The 20,921-nt window shown below is 45.5% G+C and overlaps 2 protein-coding genes across 20 annotated transcripts in view; both read right to left on the bottom strand.

The window, feature by feature from the left end:
- The window catches only part of LIN2 (Coproporphyrinogen III oxidase), a 118,982-nt gene that overhangs the window by 64,963 nt on the left and 33,098 nt on the right, over positions 1–20,921 (bottom strand). For all 19 annotated transcript variants that reach the window (XR_015269962.1, XR_015269965.1, XR_015269967.1 and 16 more), the window contains 2 exons: positions 8,971–9,058; positions 8,601–8,725 (listed from right to left, as the gene is read on the bottom strand). Coding sequence is in view for 11 of the 19 variants with exons in the window: in XM_086824925.1 (XP_086681051.1) it covers positions 8,601–8,725; positions 8,971–9,058 (213 nt within the window). In the remaining 8 variants the exon portion in view is untranslated. The remainder of the gene's footprint in view (positions 1–8,600; positions 8,726–8,970; positions 9,059–20,921) is intronic.
- On the bottom strand, positions 10,982–14,236 carry LOC147620653 (uncharacterized). Its single transcript, XM_086824919.1, has 4 exons — positions 12,530–14,236; positions 12,057–12,399; positions 11,740–11,901; positions 10,982–11,615 (listed from the first exon to the last, which is right to left on the bottom strand). The coding sequence occupies exons 1-4, from the start codon at positions 14,002–14,004 to the stop codon at positions 11,187–11,189; spliced, it is 2,409 nt and encodes an 802-aa protein (XP_086681045.1). The 5' UTR covers positions 14,005–14,236; the 3' UTR covers positions 10,982–11,186.

Raw genomic sequence — 20,921 nt, 5'->3', positions numbered from 1 at the left:
GGGGTTGGACAGCATATATGAGGAGGCGGTGGAGGAGATTTCCTTGACAAAGCAGTCACCCTATTCGATCTTATCTGAGGACATCATTCATTCTTGTGGGGGACTTCAATGCCCGAACCCAGAGCCGGCAGTGTGAGCTTTTTGACTTTGCAAAACCTATACTACTAGATGCTCTTGATATGGATGCAGTGGAGAGTATCATCTAACCAAGGTGCTGACAACACAAGTTATGGATCACACCTACTGGCCTTGGGTGCAGCACACGGTCCATAGGAGGCATGGATCTTGTTCAGGACTTTACTATCCCCCCATGCCCTATTGGAGCTGACCACTAACATCTTGTGCTGTCACTAGCAACCAGCCACACACCATTAGAACCACCCTCACGACCACCTCACACCATCATTCATTTCACTAAAGAGTTGGAGGATATATACACAAACCATGTCTATGAGGGGATACTACATCTAGATCCATCAGAGCACCCGTTCTAGGACTATGCCCCAGAACCGCTGGTATGATGATGAGTGCTGCCAGTTACGCAGACAGCTCAGAGTACAGACAGAGCTGGGCCGGTTTACACTACGCCAGGCTGGACGACAGATGTCTGCCCTTACCAGACATAAGAGACGGGCATATAAGGAGGCACAGTATTCGAACATCCACCACTTGCTGATGAGCTGGGGTGCAAATGTGGCCTGGCGCCAGCTCAGGGAGCCTTCCCCACCCACACCGATAGAGGACCCTGCTACATGGCATGCTTACGCGGAGAGACTATACATGGGTGACACCATCACAACCTCTCCGTACGAAGATGGCATACTACAGAGATCATTTCTTAATGCTGACTTATGATGGTTTCATTCAGAGACCGCACTACATGGATCTATATCTTCCACATGCTCTGAGAGTAGTGATTGGATAGCTCCGAGTTTCATCACACCCCCTAGAGATTGAGGCTGGACGAGCAGCCCGCATCCCGCAAGAGGAGAGATTATGCAGATTATGCACGGCGGATGTGGAGAGCAAGTCACACTTTGTATGCAGATGTCCATATTATGATGGGATCAAAGCCACCTACCCTACTCTCTTCAGAGGAGCAGACACATCTTTTCAATCCATCCTGCAGATATCAGATCAACGAGTACTTGGGCGCTTCTTAATAGAGATATACCGACACTAGAGAAAGGAGAGCCCACATCCGACAGACTCAGCTGACCGATTTCTTCCAAAGGATAGCCATGCAAGATCCCATAGTGATGGGCCGAGGAGTCACTTTGAGAAGAGTAGAGGAGATTCGAGCATTGCGGCGTCCACGAGCGCCCGGATACCGACCTTCCCACAGGCATCGACATATGATCAGGGACATTCGGGCACGACACCAAAGGCGACTACAGGAGAGAGGACAGCCGGGACCCATTGATCTAGCGGCCATCTTGCATATCATTACAACTCGCGCTAACATGTATGACATATCACCCCCCCCCCTCACCACAAGATGGAGCTAACTAGGAGCATGCCTGCATTGAGCATCGTTATATCACCCTGGCATATAGTTGTGCATTTACCCCAGTAGTGCTCCTTCGTTATATATGTACATACATTCCGACCTCACAATAGCAGTTTTCTTCCAGTTGTATTGTGCACTGAGCACCATCTGATACTCAGAGATACCACATACATTGTACATGGTTTTGTCTCATAGGCCAGTTCTCTTTGGCTTGAGAGAGATGTTAATACTCTCTCTCTCTCTCTCTCTCTCTCTCTCTCTCTCTCTCTCTCTCTACAGAGAGCATTTTCTTCAGCTCACAGCAGATGGTTTTGTGATCAGACCCAATTACATGGATGTATACTTGTCTCATGCAGTACGATGTGCTATTGGTCAGATTCGCACATCCTCACACCAGCTTGAGATTGAGATTGGCCGATATAGAGGTATACCAGCTGAGGCCAGGATATGCCGAGTATGCCATAGGGAGCCAGAGACAGAGCTGCATTATATATGCCATTGTACTGCATACTATGAGATACGTGGTCGTTTCCACTGTTTATTCAAAGAGGGTTTTGGACCACTTTCCAGAGTCATGGGGTACCAGGACCAGAGGTGTTTGGGATTGTTCTTGCTTGAGCTGCGGAGACATAGAGATAGCCTGCTTAGGCGCACAGAGAGCCAGACTCAGAGGCACATTACAGACTTCTTTAGTCCAGCCATCACTGCGCCAGATGGACCACAGCAGCAGCAGGACATGGATACCGCCCACACCAGGGGTACGCTGATTGATCATGCGATTGAGCTTGGGTGGTCCAGACGCCCACGACTACGGAGGAGGGCATCCCAGCATAGACGGAGGTTGCAGCGGCAGATTCGGATTATTCTTGCGAGGCATGCGGGACACCCAGTCAGGGTGCTGACCACGGAGGATATTGAGGAGATCCGCCAGTGTCCGATGCGGCACATATTATGAGATGGAGGTACCTCCATAGTGTACCTTCCAGTTCCAGTTTCATTTTCTAGGTGCCAGTAGTATCATCTTTATTTTTCATTTTCTGGGTTTTTTTTTTTTTAATCCAGACATTGTATCAGATCCACCATGATGTAACTTTTGGTCTCATAGGTCATTATGGCCTTTTGAAGACGTTAATATAACATTTCATTTCATTTCATCTCTCTCTCTCTCTCTCTCTCTCTCTCTCTCTCTCTCTCTCTCTCTCTCTCTCTCTCTCTCTCTCTCTCTCTCTCTCTCTCTCTCTCTCTCGTACTAGGCGGCTCTTTCACAAGCTCCATTCAAAAGGGGAAGAGCCACTAGCCGACCTAGGCGGCAACAGTGTTGCGGGGGCACTAGTGCCGCTCAGGTATGGCAACGCAAATAGGCTGAACGCAAACGCGGAGAGAAAGAGGAGCAGTGCACAAATACTCTTGGCGACACAGAGAAGGGCAACGTGCAAAGCACGTGTCTTGTGCAGGGTGGTGCACGCGAGGACGACATGCACTGTGCGGGCAACAGTAAGCAAAGGAGGCAAGAGCACAGTACTCTCATGCAAATGTTGGACTCAAACACATACAGGGGTCTAGTGCTATTAGGATTAGGGTTTGCTACAGAGCAGTATATACAACTTGCAGAGATGCATAGAGATATAGCTAGCCATCGTATAGCAACTGACAAGAAGAGTTCGAGAGTGCAAGTGACATGGCATTGTCACGTGGCAATGATGATGTGGCATTAGTGACATGGCATTGATGATGTCACATTTATGATGTGGCAGTTAGGTATAGGTGGCTGACAACAATAGTATTGGCTGATTAGGAGCAGTGGTGCATTATGTATATGTGGTTAGCGAATCGTCATATTCATCTACTTTTCTCAGCGTTGAACTTCACATAGCGTTTCTATTTAGGCAAAGTGCTAGCTAAGAGTGTCCAGTATAAGTATAGGTCACATGGCTATGATTAGACGTCTTCATTCTCAGGCTTCAGCCACATCTTGTACTTGAATTTCAATTAAATTATTCTTTCTTCTACATAATATAGAGCAGTACTTTAGGACCTTGTGTGTGTTGTATGTGTGATTCCATTGCACTCTTCTTTGTATGTCTATAAAACCCTAGCACATAGCCACAAGTATTCTACAGTTGGTATCAAGGCCTAGAGAACCTGCAATGTTTTTTCCCTTTTTTGGCACCCGTGTGTGTTAACACCTTGGTTAGGGTAGAGCACTTAGACTCCAAGAGTGCACTAGTTCGGGTTATGGGAAGGTGGATATTTGGGTTCTCTCCACTGCACATGGGTTAATTGGTGTTTCTTGTGCTTCCCTGCCCCACCAAACTCTTACCCTATCGCGCACAGCTGAAGTCCCTCACCTGGCCCTTGATAACACTCACTGATGTGCTTCTCAGCATGAACGCATCCATCGACAAGCATGCAGCTAAAATGCAAGCTATATCTACCTGTCTTGACAGAATGAAGTCGGCATCTCGAGCACCTAGTATTCCAAATCTCGCATCTACAAGGGCCTGTGCTGGGAAGCAAGTGTTGGACAATTCGGAGGATGAAGTGGAAAAACTTTTAGGAGGTGGATTTTTCATTGCTTTTGGATGCAGACAAGGGTGCACTAAATGAGCTTCGGCGGAGTAGGGTTGTCATCATTCTACAATTGCGTGTAGTCAGCGAGAGACGTCGTTCGCATCACCGACAGTGTCCATGTCCACATGAGTCTCCAGATAGTTCGCGTTCGCCTTCACTGGCTCAACGTCGAGGGATTACCAATTTGCCAAGTCGTGAGGAGCAAGCTCAATTATTGGAGCTTCTGAAGCCTCCCAAGTTCAACGGAAAGAAGGTGGGAGAAGTTGTCACCAATTGGACCACCTAGAATGGCCGCCACATTGACAAGAGCAGGTGGTTCAACATCCTCCACACATTCTCTGTGTACTCCAGTGCCTCCCTTGCCCTGCATACTCGTAAGTGTGTCACATAGGGCTATGAGTTGAGCTCTAAGAAACGAGTGATTCGATTCTTCCCGAGAATTTGGTTGTTGGAGACCAGCAAGCTAGTTCACGCTTTTGTGCCATGGATTTAGCAAGATCGAAAGGAATTAACCATAGTTGTTTCTCGTACGCGTACGACCAGGTTCGTACGTACGAGTCGTACAGTACGATACCGTACGAATTAATACGATATCGTACGGTATGAGTTGGGTTTTTTTTTCCCAAAAAATTTTTTCCTTGAAAAAAAAATTCCAAATGCTTAAAAAAAATAGAAACCCTGCTTTACGAAGATCCCAAATGCTCGCAATACTTCGCAACTTTCGTGTTCTCTCAATATTCCATATGGGGTTGTGGAGAGACCTAAAAAATCTGGCGAGGTAGACTGGTAGTGTACACTTGATTGGTAGGATGAGAGAATCTTGCTACATCACTTGGGGATCCCTGGTATAGGTAGGCTAGACAATTAGATTCTCAAGTTATGCACGAGGGAGAACATTTGGACATGGCCATTTTGATCTAGAGAGGAGTCCCTAAACTTATCACCCTAGATGCACTCCTCGTATTTGTGCAAGGACGGTCCCTTAGTCATAAACGCTACACTGGGAGACCTTTGGTATTGCATTACCCATCCAGGTTCTTTTTTGGAGACAATCGGGAGATCCAACCGGGAGAGACACATATCCATGTACTGGTTTCTCAAGCATTGTAGACTCCTCCCCTCCCAACCTTCCCTCACATTCAAGCTTGAAGCTCCATAGCTTGTAAGTGTAAAAAATAAAAACCGTGTTTTATCATACGGTATCCGAAAATTTCATATCGTACCAAAAATTCCCGTACGGTATCGTATCGTATGGTATCGTATTTTCGTACCATGACAACCATGGAATTAACCTTCGAAATGTTTGAATATCAAGAAGGTAAACTCTTTCAAAACATCATGTCGTTCAAATACTCACAACGTTATTTGAAAGGAATTGCCACATGGTTTACCTCAAAAGAGAAATGTGAACCATAATATTGAGCTAATACCTAAGGCACAACTCATGTTTAGACAACCTTACAAGATGAGTCAATCTGAGGAGGATGAAGTTGCTACATAGCTTCAAGTGTATCTCCACATGGGGCATATGAGGCCTAACAAGTCCTAATGGAGAGCACCAATTCTCCTAGTGGAGAAAAAGATAACATGAAAAGAATGTGTGAATTATAAGGGTGCCAACAAATTTTCCCTTAAGAGTAAATATCGTTTGTCAAGAATGGATGACCTTATTGATCGACTTTGTGGAGAGCGATATTTCCCAAAGATTGATCCAAGGACAAGTTACCAATAGCTTAGGATATTTAAGGGTAAAGTCTTTAAGATTGGTTTTAAAACTAGGTACAAACATTCTGAGTCCTTGATTTTACCATTCATACTCATGAATCCACCAGCTACTTTCCAGCAGATGATGAACGATATCTTTCGTACATCTTTGGGAAATATAGCATGTGCCCATGCTAGGGCCATTCTTGCTACAACATAGCCAATGGGAAAAAATATTGACTTCCAGCACCATCACCACCAGATTTTGGTACCGCCTCTACTATCCGCACCTATACATCCACACGATAGCGAGGAGTAGGTAGACCTCAATCTCGTGGTAACTCATGTCAAAGGTCGTGGTTGTGGTTGGTTGTGGCGGCACGGTTATGCTTCATTAGTTATGCTGGAAATGCTTCCCGACAAGCATGCAAATGACTTCAAAGTGTCCACATATACCAGTACCAATAGTAATGGCTCAGATGATGACAACTAGAGAGAGAGAGGACTCAAAGATGAGCTCATAGCTTGTAGAGCCTAGACATGTCACCTTCCATCTAGACTCTTGGGTTTAGCAATTTGGATGTATGATCATTAATCATGATACATCTTTTTATCATTTTAACTCTCGACCTTATACAAATGCCACAGTGCCACCATAATATAAAGATTTGATATATTATTGGGATTTCAAGTTTTAGTTTGAGTTTGGACTTTGTTGGGATTTGAAATTTGGACTTCGCATATGGATTTGAAGTTTGCTTTAAAGCTTTGAAGCTTTGAAGTTTCATTGTCACGTGCACCTTGAATGGGGTACTCAGTCACACACTGGCATGATCATTAGTGCAGAATTTGTACAGAAGTAGCACCTTTTTTAGGAATATTTGTCATACACCGTGACCCCATTGTGAACCCTCAGTCCAGGGACAGCCAGGCACGAGCTATGTAGGTCAATCTCTGAGAGGTCAATCAAGTGTTAGTCCTCCTAACCCACTTGGAGAATTCATCATACAGGTGCATGTAGATGTCAGTCATAGCCATCGATGCATGATTAGGCATTTTTACACTCATTTCATATAGAAGGGGGCAACCCTAAGGCCAGTCCAGAGGCAAACCCAATGTGGGCTAGCCTTGCAAAGGGTATCCAAACCCTTGCCATACACCTAGGCCAGTCAGCTAGCCCTTTGGTGGGCTTAGGGGACAATCGGCCAAGCCTAACCACAAGTCGGCCAAGCCAGACTAGGTCGGCCAGGCCAGACAACCAGTCGGCCAACAGCGGACCAGCCCTACACCCCAACCACCACCCCAACAGAGAACAACAACAGCCGACAAGTGTAAATAAGCCGACTAGGCATTTAATGCTAGTCCTGGTAAAATTCCAGCAGGCCAACAGCCTTCTCAAGCAGTCAACCAGCAGTAGAAGGCCATATAAATACATGTGCCTCAGTCCCACACAAAACATTCAGGTATTCAGCAGAAAGCACAGAAGCAGGTTAGCATCCAGACTCTCCAGGGATCAAGAAAGCTCCTCTTCACATTCAGCCAGCATATGTGCAGTCCTACAGCTATCTGGACTTGCATCAGTGGCCAAAAGAGTCTTCAGCAGAGCCTCGGATTACATGGATACTCAGCCAATGCACGGTCTTCCTCGTCCTTGCATTGGGCATACATATCGCTTGTTTACTCGAGCATTGTACAACATTCTCCAAAGAATAATATAAACAAATACTCCTGCTTGTTGTAGGGGGGCCCTTCAGTGGGTATTTGGGACCCAATACTGTGTCGTCTTCTACATTCTCATTCTCTTCCCTCTCTCCACCCTCTAAATTCGATGCTAAAGATTCTGACCACATAAAGGTATAAAGAAGGCCTGTTGTGCATTATCACGATCAAGCTTAGTGCATGTAACATTCATGCTCATGAATCATTATGTTTTTTGGTCAACCATAAATTTGCATTGTTTTTAATAATCTCTAAATGCTGTAATGTTATTTTGATTTTTTGAAACATATCGGTTTTTTTATTTCAGGATGAACATCAAAAACCTCAAAACATTGCTTATGGCGATAAGCCTAGGTCAACAACCCCTCCTTAGTACACATTTCAGCCCAGTCCAGAGCATAACAACAGTAGGGGGGCAAGCTGGAGAGGGCGCAAAGGGCACAGAAAAGCAAAGATGTGGATCCTATCAGCCCCCCCAAGGCCGATTTATACCTAACCCCCGTCATCAACCTCTGGTTCATACTAGTCTAAGCCCAGTTTGAGCATAACACCAGTACAGGGGCAGTGTGGGGAGGACGCACAGGGTGCAACAAAGCAAAGATGCGGAGGACAGGGGCTTGCACAGTCCACCATCACAATGGGGACCTCAGACGTGAGCACAAGCATGGCAGTATGGCAAGTCATGGGTTCGTATGCATGGGGTGGGCACATCGAGTGGAGAGAGAAAGAAAGACTACGCCTCCTAGAAGACCACCAGGATCTATGAGACAATGGTAATACATCAATAAACACGCATAGTGGCATGTAACATTTAAAAAATTGGAACACACAACTTAGCCACAAAAGCATATACATAAACACTTTGAACTAAATGTGTCAAGGATAGGGAGTGAAAACATAAATACATAGCACCACTAGAGATCTAGAGTGTGTGCATGAGAGAGAGAGAGAGAGGGGGGGGGGTGTGGGGAGAGGGGTGTGGGGTGTGGGGGTGGGGGTGGTGTGTGAGACAGACAGCGACAGAGAAAGTAACCTTAGATACCAAACACAGCATCAAATATATCTGTAATGAGAATCCAAAACCAGCAGTACTCACCAGATTGAATTCAACATAGCGACCTCTCCGAAGTTGTTGCCATGCTTTGTTATCTGGACTAAATGGTGTGTCTTTCCTTTTTTGTATCAGTGGAATGTAAGCTGGAATAATGGAGTTGGCACACTCTGCAGCACCATACATACAATTAAACAGATTTGGAAAGGCCAAAAACTCATCTGCACTTGTTGCTTGCATTGAAATTAAATGGGAACACCACAATCAAACCCATGCACAAGTAGGAAAAAGGTTGGAGATTCAAGGATACTAGAAAACAGAGAAGAATAACCAGGCATAGGGTAGCTATTTCAACACAACAATCACCAAGATGACAAATAAAGTCTCTTCAACTGAATAAAGATTACCACAGTACCTGTTGCAAAGGCAAAGAGTTGATCTGGATCCCTATCATTCAAGTCATCAAAGAAAATTCCTCCAATCCCTCGCCTCTCTCCACGATGCTGCAACAAGAATCAAGAAGTGATCAAAAAAGTTACATGGTTTGCTTATGGATCCCCAGCCTTGCTCAAATGATGAATAATTAATGCCACAATACAACTCTAACCAAGGCATAAACCAGTTTGTCTATACCGAAAACTTGGATTTGCAAAATTCATTCGATCAAACCAAAAATCAGCAAACGTACAGGGATGTGCATTCGAGACTATTCAAAAGCATACTCAATGACCATTATAGAGCATGTGTTTAAGCAATGGACTTGAATCTTGGAGACTAAGTACTTTGGCCCAGTGGCATGACCATATTAAATTCTTAAACCCCCCTCGCCCATGCTTCATCCCTGCATTGTGTAGCTATTTATATTGTAGTAATGTGTATGAACACACTTAGGACCAGCTGGGGCACTTTCTCCTCTTTAGGAGGTTTTTTTACCTGTGCATGTGAACGCCTTCTTATCCACTTATTGGGTGTCCTTATCCTTTGTACTTGGCACTCATTTCATAATCATAAAATCTATATCGAGTTGTGGGCCTCTCCCTCTCCTTCTCATGATTGAGTTCCGTGTGTGTGTGTGTGTGTGTGTGTGTGTGTGTGTGTGTGTGTGGGCTGCAGAGAGAGAGAGAGAGGTCGCCTGTGTGTGCTGCACGCTCATCATAGCCCTACGTCTCCAGTGACGGTGTTCGTGAGCCCGACTGTACCTGCTGGGAATTTTCGACGGTGCCTGTTGCGTGTATCTGTTGCTGCCCAAGTCTATGCAGGCCTGCTCGTCGCCTAAATCGCTTCCTTCCATGACCCTGACTACCCTGCATCCACTCTGCAGATGCCAATCTACAGGCCTGTTTCATTGCCTCGATTGACCCATCCTTCTTCCTCTCTGTGTTTTCTCCTGCCCAGTGCCTGTGTGTGTGCATGTGTGCGTGTGTGAGAGTTGGGTGTGAGTGTGAGAGAGATTGTATGTGTGTGTGGGCGTGTGTATATACTGTGTGAGCAGTCTCCCTTTTATATCTACTTCTTGTTCGGAGCCAATTTTCTCCTTCGAATGCAGGAAAGACATGGAGAATCAGGTAGATGAAGATGGCCGATGTTTGCACGAGAGTTTGTCAGAAGAATTTGCTCAAGCAAGGAACACTTGGGAGGGTCCCTTGCCAAACCTCAAATTTCAGATTCCAGCACAGGATCTCATGTACCCAATGAAGCAGTATGTGCAAAATGCAGTCATTCTGTTTTTCCCTGGCAAGCTGCCTTCAGCCCAAGATGTGGCTCAGTGGATAGTATCTGTCCTGAAAAAACATGCGGTGCAGGGATTTTCTTTGGACCGCAATTGCAGCCACCTCCCTCGGCTATCCCTAAAGAGCCAGATCTTGTCACGCCAAGGCACAATATTCTTCAAAATGCTAAATCACAAGATATTACACAAACTCAGAACAATGTAAATGAAAAAAGAAAAGGAAAGCAAGTCTCGGTATCCCAACCGGTAACTCTGGCGTCTACCTCGAAGCAAAAGGGTAAAATGCAGGTCTCAATGGCTTTGGACTCATGATAGTGGCATACAAATTGGTTGCAAAAATGCTCGTTAACCGCCTCAAGGGCTCTCTCTATACGGGTTTGCATATGGTGCAATATGGGTTTGTACCTCACAGACACATTACGGACAACATTGCAATGCGTACATTGGCATTGAATATGCTAAATCAAGGTTGATGTGTACGTACTGTACGTTGTGTATATGTACGTACTGTACGGTGTTCCGTACAGTAAAATTTTTTATGTACGTAAAAATACGTACCATTGGCAAACAATAGGACATTCAACACCTTTCTACATTTAAGGTCCATAAAAGTTTGAAACATTCAAGAATCAAAATAAACCAATTTGCATGTAGTATGTACTAATTTCAAAACACACATCATATACTTGACACAATGGCTGTCAAGACAAAATAGACGTAGAAAGGCTCATACTAGAGCATACAAATAACAAATGTCTGATGTCAACCTAAAAGGCTCATACTAGAGCATACAAATAACAAATCATAAATGTCTGATGTCAAGAGTCAAGACTCAAAAGTAAAAAACACTAAGCAATAACAAAGAGTCTCGACTCGACTCTCGAGACTCTACTCTCTGAATCTCAAAACTCCTCATCGGATGAGGATGATGACACTCCTGAAGAGAGCAAGTCCCCGTCTGTCAGGACGTTGCCCTCTTCATCATACTCTGGCTCTGCCATCATACTCTGCTGTCCTGGATCATCATCCTCCGTAGGCTGAATGAGAGGAACAGCCTCATTTGCCCGTCTCCGAGGAGTACGGACAGGAAGCTTTCCTCGCCGAATGGTCTCTCGTCGTGAAACTTCTGGACCTGCATCTCGCCCGACTAACGGGAGACTGAGAACTCGCGCACGTGACCTCGTCACACGTCGATCCACACTCTCCAACTCTCTGTGCAGCATGCGAATAATCTCCTCCTGATCGTTTCTCACAAGCTGCTGCTGCTGCTGCTGCTGCTCAGTCTCCTCTGCACTCCCCTCCGAGACCAACTTCAATTTCGATGGATCTGTCTGTTAAAAAACAAAATGCAATTCAGTGTTCACATTATTAACAGCGTAGAAAGTAGTAATTAGTAATTACAAATATTCGCTTGTAATATGTATAAACGCTAGCCCAAAGTTTCAACTTTCTAACCTGCTTGGGTGTCCCCAAAGCGTGGTAATCTCGCACAAGCTTCATATTTGCTCGGCAGTAGACCAATCTCTCTAGCTGTGCAGTGCTGAGTCGATTACGGATCTTCGTGTGAATTAGCGAATAAGCGCTCCAATTGCGCTCGCATCCACCAGCAGAGCAATCCTACATGTCACATGTGCATTGTGACGTGTCAATGGTGACAAATTACAATGGACATTGGACATGGTCATAGACAATAGACATTGATGATTGGACAATGAACCATGGTCCCAGGTCCAAAACACATGTATGAAAAATGTAAAGATAGAAAACTTTACCTGTGAGAGGACACGTAAAGCGATACGAGTGAGCTTTGGAAGACCTTGTCTTCCATAACTCTGCCACCATGTAAGAGAGAACTTCGTTGCCTCCGGCCTCAACGCCACAGCTCTAGTAAAGGATGACCCTAAATTATTTTCATAGCTTGCGAGCTCTGCATCAATGTCCAACTGCTCATCCTCCTCGCAAATCAAGCCAATGTACGCATCCTTGCCCTGTAGACTCCTGTCATTAAAAAGAGTTGGCTTCTTGTAGAAAGGATGAAGCAATGCAGCCATCGCATGAATGGGCCGACTCATAAATGTCCATCTCTTGTCTACAACAGCCAAGATCTCTTCCCGACTGTAAAAGCATTGACGCAACATTAGTTAACAGGCTGAATTTTGATTATAGTATTTACTATTATACATTATAGTATTATACTAAATAGTTAATAGACTCGAGAGTAATCATTGCAGAAGCAAGTACATACCGATCAAGCGCCAGTGATCTGCAGCCTCTGATGTGTGTCTTCATCTCTGAGAAGAGATGATAGACTAGGCCCATGGTGGAGCCCTCCATGTCTGTGACACGCAGCAACACATAAATTGGCTGCAATGCTACTATCATAGCCTGCACCTCCGACCAAAAGGACTCATCAAGCACCCGCCGCTGTATGTATCTAGTGGACTCCTCCTGTGCGTGATGCATCTCTCTCCACTTCGGGTCCACTACTGTCTGTAGAAGTGGATCCCTCACTGCATAGAGTCGCTGCAACACAAGATACATATATGCAAATCTGGTCTTCAAGGGCCGCACCATGTCAAGTGTACTGTGACTCCTAAAGATAGCCAATGCCTTGTGCTTTTTGCGGAAAAAAGTAGTCATTTTTGTGGCATCGGAAACAATAGGCAACACCCATGTTAACTTCCCAATGTCCTCCATCAACAAGTCAAGACAGTGAGCTGCACATGGAGTCCAGACAATGTTCTTAAACTCTGCCTCAATCATCTCACCCATAGCCTTGCAATTGGAGGCGTTGTCAGTAATAACCTGCACCACATTCTCTGGGCCAACCTCAAGTATAGCCTGCCGGATGTGCTCATAGATAAACTCACCTGTAATCCGCTCTCCAGCCTTTCCTGCATCAACAGCACGCAAGAAGTACGTGCCAAGGCAAGACGACACAAGAATATTAATGATGTGTCGCCTACGAATGTCACTCCAGCCATCTGAAATGATGGTGCACCCAAACTGCCCCCAACCTGCCTTCACTGGTACCAATGCCTTATCTATCAATGCTTTCTGCTCCTCAAGCGTAGTGGTCCGCATCTTATTGTATTCCAACCCCAACCAATCCTCTGTGTGTCCAACCTGGGCTATGGCTCTGACCATCCTCTGCCACTGCTCAGTCCTCAAGACATGAAAGGAGATGTTGCACTCAATGAGAGTGCGAGCAATCTCCATCTCAGCCACTTTCTGGCGCTCCTTCACCCAAGAAAGAGAGGCAACTCGAGAAGGCAAGGTAGTCTGCCTTGGTGCATGCATCTCTCCATCATCCTCCACATAGTCCTGCTGCTCATGCATGGTACGAGCCCTCTTCCTACTACCAGTGGGCTGCTCCTCCTGAACCTGTGAAGAACCACCCAAGTCTCCCAAGAGTGCATCATGGAGAGCATCCTGTGTCTGTTGACTACCTTTCACCTTTTTCCCTGCACCCATTGCTGGAAAATTCTCAGCAATCAACTTATCCCTAATGTCCTTTGGTACTGCCTTGCACCCTGCACAGTTATTGGTTGTGCCAATGCCTGTCAAGTGCATAACGACGCGAGAAATGGTACTGGTGAGCTGAAAGTTGCAATACTTGCATTGCCATCGTCGCGTGCCAGATCCAGCTTGCCCTGGCGTGTTGACAATGCGGATCACATTGGTGTGCTCTTGCCAATACGGGTTAGTTGGCTTAGGCATGATGGCTCTTGAGACTTTTGTCTGCACCTGCCAAGTGCGCAGCACATATGCAAGAGAAAGAGATAAGACTCAAGACTCAAGAGGGAGAGAAAGAGAGAGAGAGGAAGATGCTCAGTTTACCTACACGCACGCCTGGCGGCAAATTTCCAACGCTGTGGTCGCCTGGGCTTTTTCGAAATCTTCCTGCTCTCGCCTCTCTGTAACGCACGCTCTCTGGAGTCTAATAATTAAACTTGAAAGGCCTAGTATGTACCCAAAGGCAGCCGCCAGGCGGGCGCCCATTCATACACGCTCGGCGATTTTCAGCATTAAAAAACCCACACGTACGGATCGATATGTACGTTACTGATCCGTACAGTACGGCCGTACGGTACGGATCAGATCCGTACGTACGTATATATCAACCATGTGCTAAATACACAGATCAAGATGTGCTTCTGATGCAAATAGTTATTGAAAAGGCCTTTGACACAATCCAATGGGACTTTGTGGTAGAAACTATGCGCTGTATGGGCTTTGGTTGCAAAATGAGGAATACTGTTTCCTAGCTTTATCAAGATAGCTTGGCATCGAGCATTGTGGATGGAGCACTCAAAGAGGCATGGAACTTAGGCAAATCGGTACACCAAGGCTGCCCCTTGAGTGCGGTACTATTTGCCATTGCCACACATCCACTACTTTTACATATGGATCACCTTCTCACCACCCATACTTTTCATGGGCTGGTTTTGCCATCATGTGAACAATTTGTGGGATGAGCATAGGCAGATGATTCCTTCTTTCTGCCTAGAAATGATTCAGATGATCTCAAGACTGTAATGGAAGCACTTGACCACTTCACAGGTGCAGCGGGCCTCAAAGTCAATTTTAGGAAATCCAAACTCTTGCCAATGAAAATTGAAGTTTGGCATGCTCATATATGGCCGAGAAAAATAATCCTTCACAGATTGTGCGTCATTTGGGATATTGGTTGGCATGGAAGGCTACTATTAATGCAAAGGTTTACTGGATATTGCAGCGAATAAAAGGAAAATTGTACTACTGGAAGCTTACCACTTGGCCTCTCCATGTGCGCTTGAGAATAGTGCAATCCGTACTCATTGCATATATTCAGTTCTTTTTACTTCTTCTATTTTGGCCGCGAGATCGGATTGATGCCTTTATGTCGGAAATATTAGAGATCTTTTGGAAATCAAAACACCATAAGAAAGCACACAAGCTATTGTCAATGGCAAATCTATGTACTCCCCTCCCCATATGCATGGTGGACTGAACATCCTCAACATACATATACATGTCCTCGCACAAAAAGCTACTTTGTTGTCAGCATTCGCAACGCAGCGGCAACCTTGGTCACGGATGCTGGCGGCCATGTGTGTTAGGATGAGATCCTCGGGCTTTGGTGACTGGACTACTACACACTGGGAGGTGGTGTTTGGTCGTTTTGTTGGAAAGATAATCGACTGCCCATACAGCACGCACCTTATTCAAGACTAGAGAAAGGTGTTGCAGCATGTGACATGGAATGATCGTGACATGGTGCAAGGGAATTCACTCTGCGGGCTGAAAGCATACATTGGACTGCGGCTCTTGCCCGCCCATTGGCTTTCACGCAACCAAGAAAAGCTTTCTTCTTGGCAAATGGGCATAATTAAGTTCCATGATGTGGTGGACCATGCTGAAAACATTAAGTCCTTCCTTATGGCTTGACGTAGCTTTGGATTGGGTATGCATTATAGACCTTTGTGGCATGAGATATGTGAGTTGTCCCCCTTTGCACCAATACCGCTGCTTCATATGCATGACCGCCTGGCTGACTGGAAAGTCTTGGGGTACCTTTGGATGTAATATCAGCACTCTAGCCTTATGTTGTGTTCTTCTCCTGTTTACGGTTCTAGGCTTTGTGGACAATTTAGAGCAGCCGGAACAGATTCATGTTCAGACAGCATATGTCGGACACCACCTCCTCCGGTAGGCTCTCTTTGCGATAGACACTGCATTGTTGTTATGCAAGCCAAGATGTTGATTTGCAGACTTTCTCACTTTTCTTCGACTGTTTCTAAGGAACTCTAGTATGGGTCCTTTTCGGACTCACCATTGTCCAATGCATATACCTTCATGGGTTCTCACCTCGCACTGACGTTTCCCAATAGTAATATATCATTACTATATATATAAAAAAGTGTGTGGGGCTACCGCTCCAAACCCTAGCCCCAACATTAGATACAAAGTGTGTGTGTGTGTGGCTGTCACTCCAAAACCCAGCCCCAACATTTGGTATTAAAGCACATTCTTCTTCCCGTTGTTGGTTATCACAGCACACTGCTGCCCACATTTTGTGTGCATCAACTTCATCCTATGCCACATATTGTGTGCTCTGTAAACTAGTGCTGTTCGTCGCCTCCCTCCTATCGCTGCCGGACTTTGCCCCCACTTTACGCAGCCTATAGCTAACGGCACTAGTTTGCACACAACCACTGCTGCCCAGCCCAGCTGGTGGCATGGGGCTGAGCTCAACCCCGTGCAGCCTTACCTGGCACCCCTCCTGGGGAGGGGGGGGTGGGGGGGTTGTTTTTGTCATCTTTACTCCTCTACCACCTCCAATCTACTCCAACCTTGGCGTTGACCTACAGCAACCACCTCCAATCTACTCCCACCTCGGCAACGACCTACATCAACTGCCTTTAGTCTTCTCCGACCTCCGCGCCAACAGCAACAAGCACCTTCATCAACACATTCTATACACTCTCTATCTTTACAACACTATGTGCAGTCACAAATTTCCAGTCAGTGCTCCTTTTTGTTTGGGTCAAAGCTTTTATCTGCAGATCTATCTGCGAGCTACTTGCAGCCATACATGTTGCATTCCGTGGCATTGCACTTGCAAGAGTATTAGGACAGTTGCATTTGGTAAGGGTCGGATATTGCATCTATTAGTAGTAATCACTGGCAATGATGTCTTTGGAATGCTTAGTGTTGAGGATAAGTTGGTTGGCACTAACTATCCACTGTGATCATACATGATTAAGCATGTACTTGCTGCCAAAGGCTTTTGGAATGTGGTGATTGGGCTTGAAGCACAACATGCCTCGCCAGCACACCAATAGACTGCTACAAGTATTCCAAAGAGTGATACAGCATCTACTTGACGGCAAATCCCTAAACCCCTCCTACTGCAAAGCAAACTAGATGGCATGGCAGAGATATGAATGCACATTAACCTAGAGCTAATCCTTTGATTAGCAGACCTAATCCAACAAGGTTAAAGGACACTCGCATTAGGAGATACGAATGCACATTAACCTAGAGCTAATCCTTTGATTAGCAGACCTAATCCAACAAGGTTAAAGGACACTCGCATTAGGAGATAGGAGGCAGATATAGAGGGCTAAGGTTCAGAATAGCCCCGGGGGGGGGGGGGCATCTTTGCTCCTCTACCACCTCCAGTACACTCACACCTTGGCGTTGACCTACAGCAACCACCTCCAATCTACTCCCACATCGGCAACAACGTACGACAACCACCTTCAAGCTTCTCTGACCTCCACGCCAAGTGCAGCAAGCACCTTCATCAACACATTCTATACACTCTCTATCTTTACACTGCCATGCGGTCACAAATTTCTAGTCAATGCCCCTTTGTGTTTGGGTCAAAGCTATTATCTGCAGATCTATCTGCAGACTACTTGCAGCCATACATGTTGCATTTCATGGCATTGCACTTGCAAGAGTGTTGGGACAGTTGCATTTGGTAAGGGTCAGATATTGCATCTATTAGTAGTCATCACTGGCAATGATGTATTTGGAATGCTTAGTGCTGAGGATCACTTGGTTGGCACTAACTATCCTAGATCGGGAGAAGTGACCACAGTAATCAACACATCCTTTTTCACAGGAAAAGAACACGGGGCAAAGAAATTGGACTTAAGATACTTACCTAACAAAAGCTTTAATTGAATACTATGAGATCTACTAATCACTAGATCCTCAAAAGAAAAGTTTTCTGAAGTATAAAAATTTTTAAAGAGATTTCTGACATTATACAAGTCAAAAAATTTATAAGAGAAAAGGCATGAAGTCATGATCCTATCTAAGTGTAATAATCTTCGATTGAAGTCTCTAGAAGCAAAAACTTTTCTGTTTGAAGCACTCACAAACTCTACCTCATGGTTTACTATATCATCAACTTCTATGTCATGATGATACTCTTGTTCCAAGGTTGGATGATGTTCTCCATTTACATCAATAGGGGAATGAGAAAGAAGAAGGTCAGGACCAGGAAGAGAAGAACTCTAAGAAGCTTTAGGCATCCAAACCTCTCTACTAGAGTGGGAAGACATGAGTAAAATTTTCGGTTTGGGATGATTTCTCCTAACCAAGGGCACTTTTCCCCATGTGGTTTTCCCCTTGGATATCAAGTGTGAAAGGACACTCTATCCATTCAACTTTTGTACTTGGATATTATATGGATGTGACTCATATGCAAGAGGTGACTTGCATTTGTAATCTACCACACCCCTTCTTGCTCTCTTTGTGTGTCTTCCTGAAGCTAACCCTAATCTGCAAGAAACCCTAATTCTGTGTGTGTGAGTGTATGAGTCCAACAATTGGTATCACATCTTCTGTTTCTCATCTCTCACTCACTGCCTATTCTGTGTTGAGAGGAGGACATGCACACCTGTGACCTCCCGTGGATTAAGAGCTAACAATTAGAGTTGTGCCCGCATCACTATCCTCACAAATGTGTGCTCCCGTCGCCATCAGGACAGAGAGCTCTCGTGTTGCCATCGTCAACTCTCTTGTAACCATCGCTGCACACCCGACTCTTGCAGCTATATAGCCTCTGTGTGTTGCACACCCACCACCTGCCAATATCCCTTGTTGGAGTCTCTCCAAGTAATCGCCTACGTGTCACAAAGCTCACGTCTTGTTCTCGCAGTTCGGTCTGGGTCTTGATATAGCCCTTCCACGACGACCACACACTGCACGAACACTTACCCACAGCGAGTCCATTCCTCACCAGACTTCTCCCTTTCGGCGCCTCTACCCCCGTCTTCGTTGGCATGCGATCCCGTCCACCTACCGACCTGCAATGTAACTCGTAGCGGCGGGTGCCCGGGGGACTAGGGCCTTTGACACACTTGTTGATACCATCAATGCATATTAAAACATTTAAACATGGCCACAGCCTTAACACATATCCATCATCACTTTGCATAAAACATAAAGCAGGACAAAACATCCACAAATGCTGAAAATGGAGCTTGCACGTGTGACACCGCATAGAGGCCGGAATGGGCCGACCCCCCCCCCCCCCTTGGAGTATTTTATTACCCAAGGAGAATAATATCATGTACAAGCTTTGAGGGCCGTACTCTCCCCACGGGAGATGCCGGATTATCCCTATACAAATGCCATAGCACAGCCCAACACAAGGCTACCAAGCCGGAACATAGGCTGTAGAAATGCCGAGCCATCAATGTAATCCATATACCTCCGTGTGGGTACTGATTCTTCCCCAAAAACCACGGGTCTTCATGCAATAGAGCTAGTACAGCAAGTACAACTCTCCATTCAGCCGGTACAGCAGGTACAATGGCTGGTACAACAGGTACAGTGGCTGATACAGTTGGTACGGTGGCTGGTACAGCAAGTACAAGTACAAAAGCTGGTACAGCAAGTACAGTGGCTGGTACAGCCGGCACGGTGGCTGGTACAGCAAGTACAACAAGTACAAAAGCTGGTACAACAAGTACAGTGGCTGATACAGCCGGTACGGTGGCAGGTATAGCAAGTACAAATGCTGGTACAACACATACAATGGCTAGAAATCATAATAAATAATTGAATACCCTTGCCTTCAGTATTTCTTCGCGATGGAAGCCTCCAAAACAGTCCCACAAAGCCGGTATTCTTCATGGGCAGCCTTCAAGTGAGAGAGAAAGAGAGTAGCCATCATTAGAGAAGCCTTCAACGGTGGTAGAGGCTAGTGTGCAGCAAGAGAGCCTCTATTAATGAAGAGAGGGGGCTCCAATTTATAGATTTGGGCCTCCCATGAGCTAAAATGGCAAGAGAAGGCTACAATGACAAGTGGAGAGCCACACAATAGCTGAAGTGACAAGTGTGAGGCCACTTGTCTCACTTTGATCCACTTTATAACAAGTGTCAGGCCACTTGTCTCACTTTGGTCCATGGTTAGTTAGTACGAAAGGTACGGTACGGTACGGTACGATAAAATACGGTACTAATTGGTACCTTAAAATTTTTTGAGGTACGGTACGATATTAGTACGTTTTTTTTTTTAAATACTTCCTAAACTTAAAAATTGTAGACAAGAAGTTACAAAATAGTAGAACCATGAACATAATGTCATCATGCCATTAGAGTACAAAATTGCTACAAAAGGATAGGCCAAAAACTCATGGCATGGGCGACCGCCAACATGCGTACATACATGATACTACATACTACAATACATCATCGATGGGCTAGAAGGAGATAGATGCCCAATGCCTAGAGAGCTATAACATATCAAAAGTCTACATCATCACCAACATCTGCATGATCATCAACATGATCACTACTAGAGTGTCCATCAAGAGAGTTCTCTGAAGAGGACTCTTCGAAGGTGGACGAGACACTCTGGGGATCATTCTCGCTAAGTAGGTTGCCATCATCATCAAACAAGGGCTCTCTAGGCAGTGGGGTATCATCATGAGGGAGCAATGGAATATCATCATGAAGGCGGGGATTGGAGCTCGAGGATCCCCGCCTCACATATGTGCGAAGGCCACCCTTTGCCGATGCCGAAGGCGGAGGCCTATGAACTCCAACTGCTCGGGCCCCCGTCCATGCTGACTCCTGGTGCTGCGAGTATCTGCTGCCACAAGCTCACTATAGAGCTCCATGAAGATTGC

This window comes from Cibotium barometz, chromosome 31, assembly GCF_041138505.1.
Source record: "Cibotium barometz isolate CiBa-2024 chromosome 31, ASM4113850v1, whole genome shotgun sequence".
Taxonomy (NCBI): Eukaryota; Viridiplantae; Streptophyta; class Polypodiopsida; order Cyatheales; family Cibotiaceae; genus Cibotium; species Cibotium barometz.
The sequence above is the reverse complement of the archived record's forward strand: the minus strand, read 5'-3'. Positions and strand labels throughout refer to the sequence as shown.

What these genes read in the sequence shown, in the direction of transcription:
- LOC147620653 (XM_086824919.1), bottom strand. Translation starts at nt 14,004, where the DNA reads ATGCCTAAGCCAACTAACCCGTATTGGCAAGAGCACACCAATGTGATC. An exon ending in AGATCACTGGCGCTTGATCG is followed by an intron (nt 12,400 to 12,529) that starts GTATGTACTTGC and finishes ATGCTTTTACAG; the next exon opens with TCGGGAAGAGATCTTGGCTG. An exon ending in CTTTACGTGTCCTCTCACAG is followed by an intron (nt 11,902 to 12,056) that starts GTAAAGTTTTCT and finishes TGTGACATGTAG; the next exon opens with GATTGCTCTGCTGGTGGATG.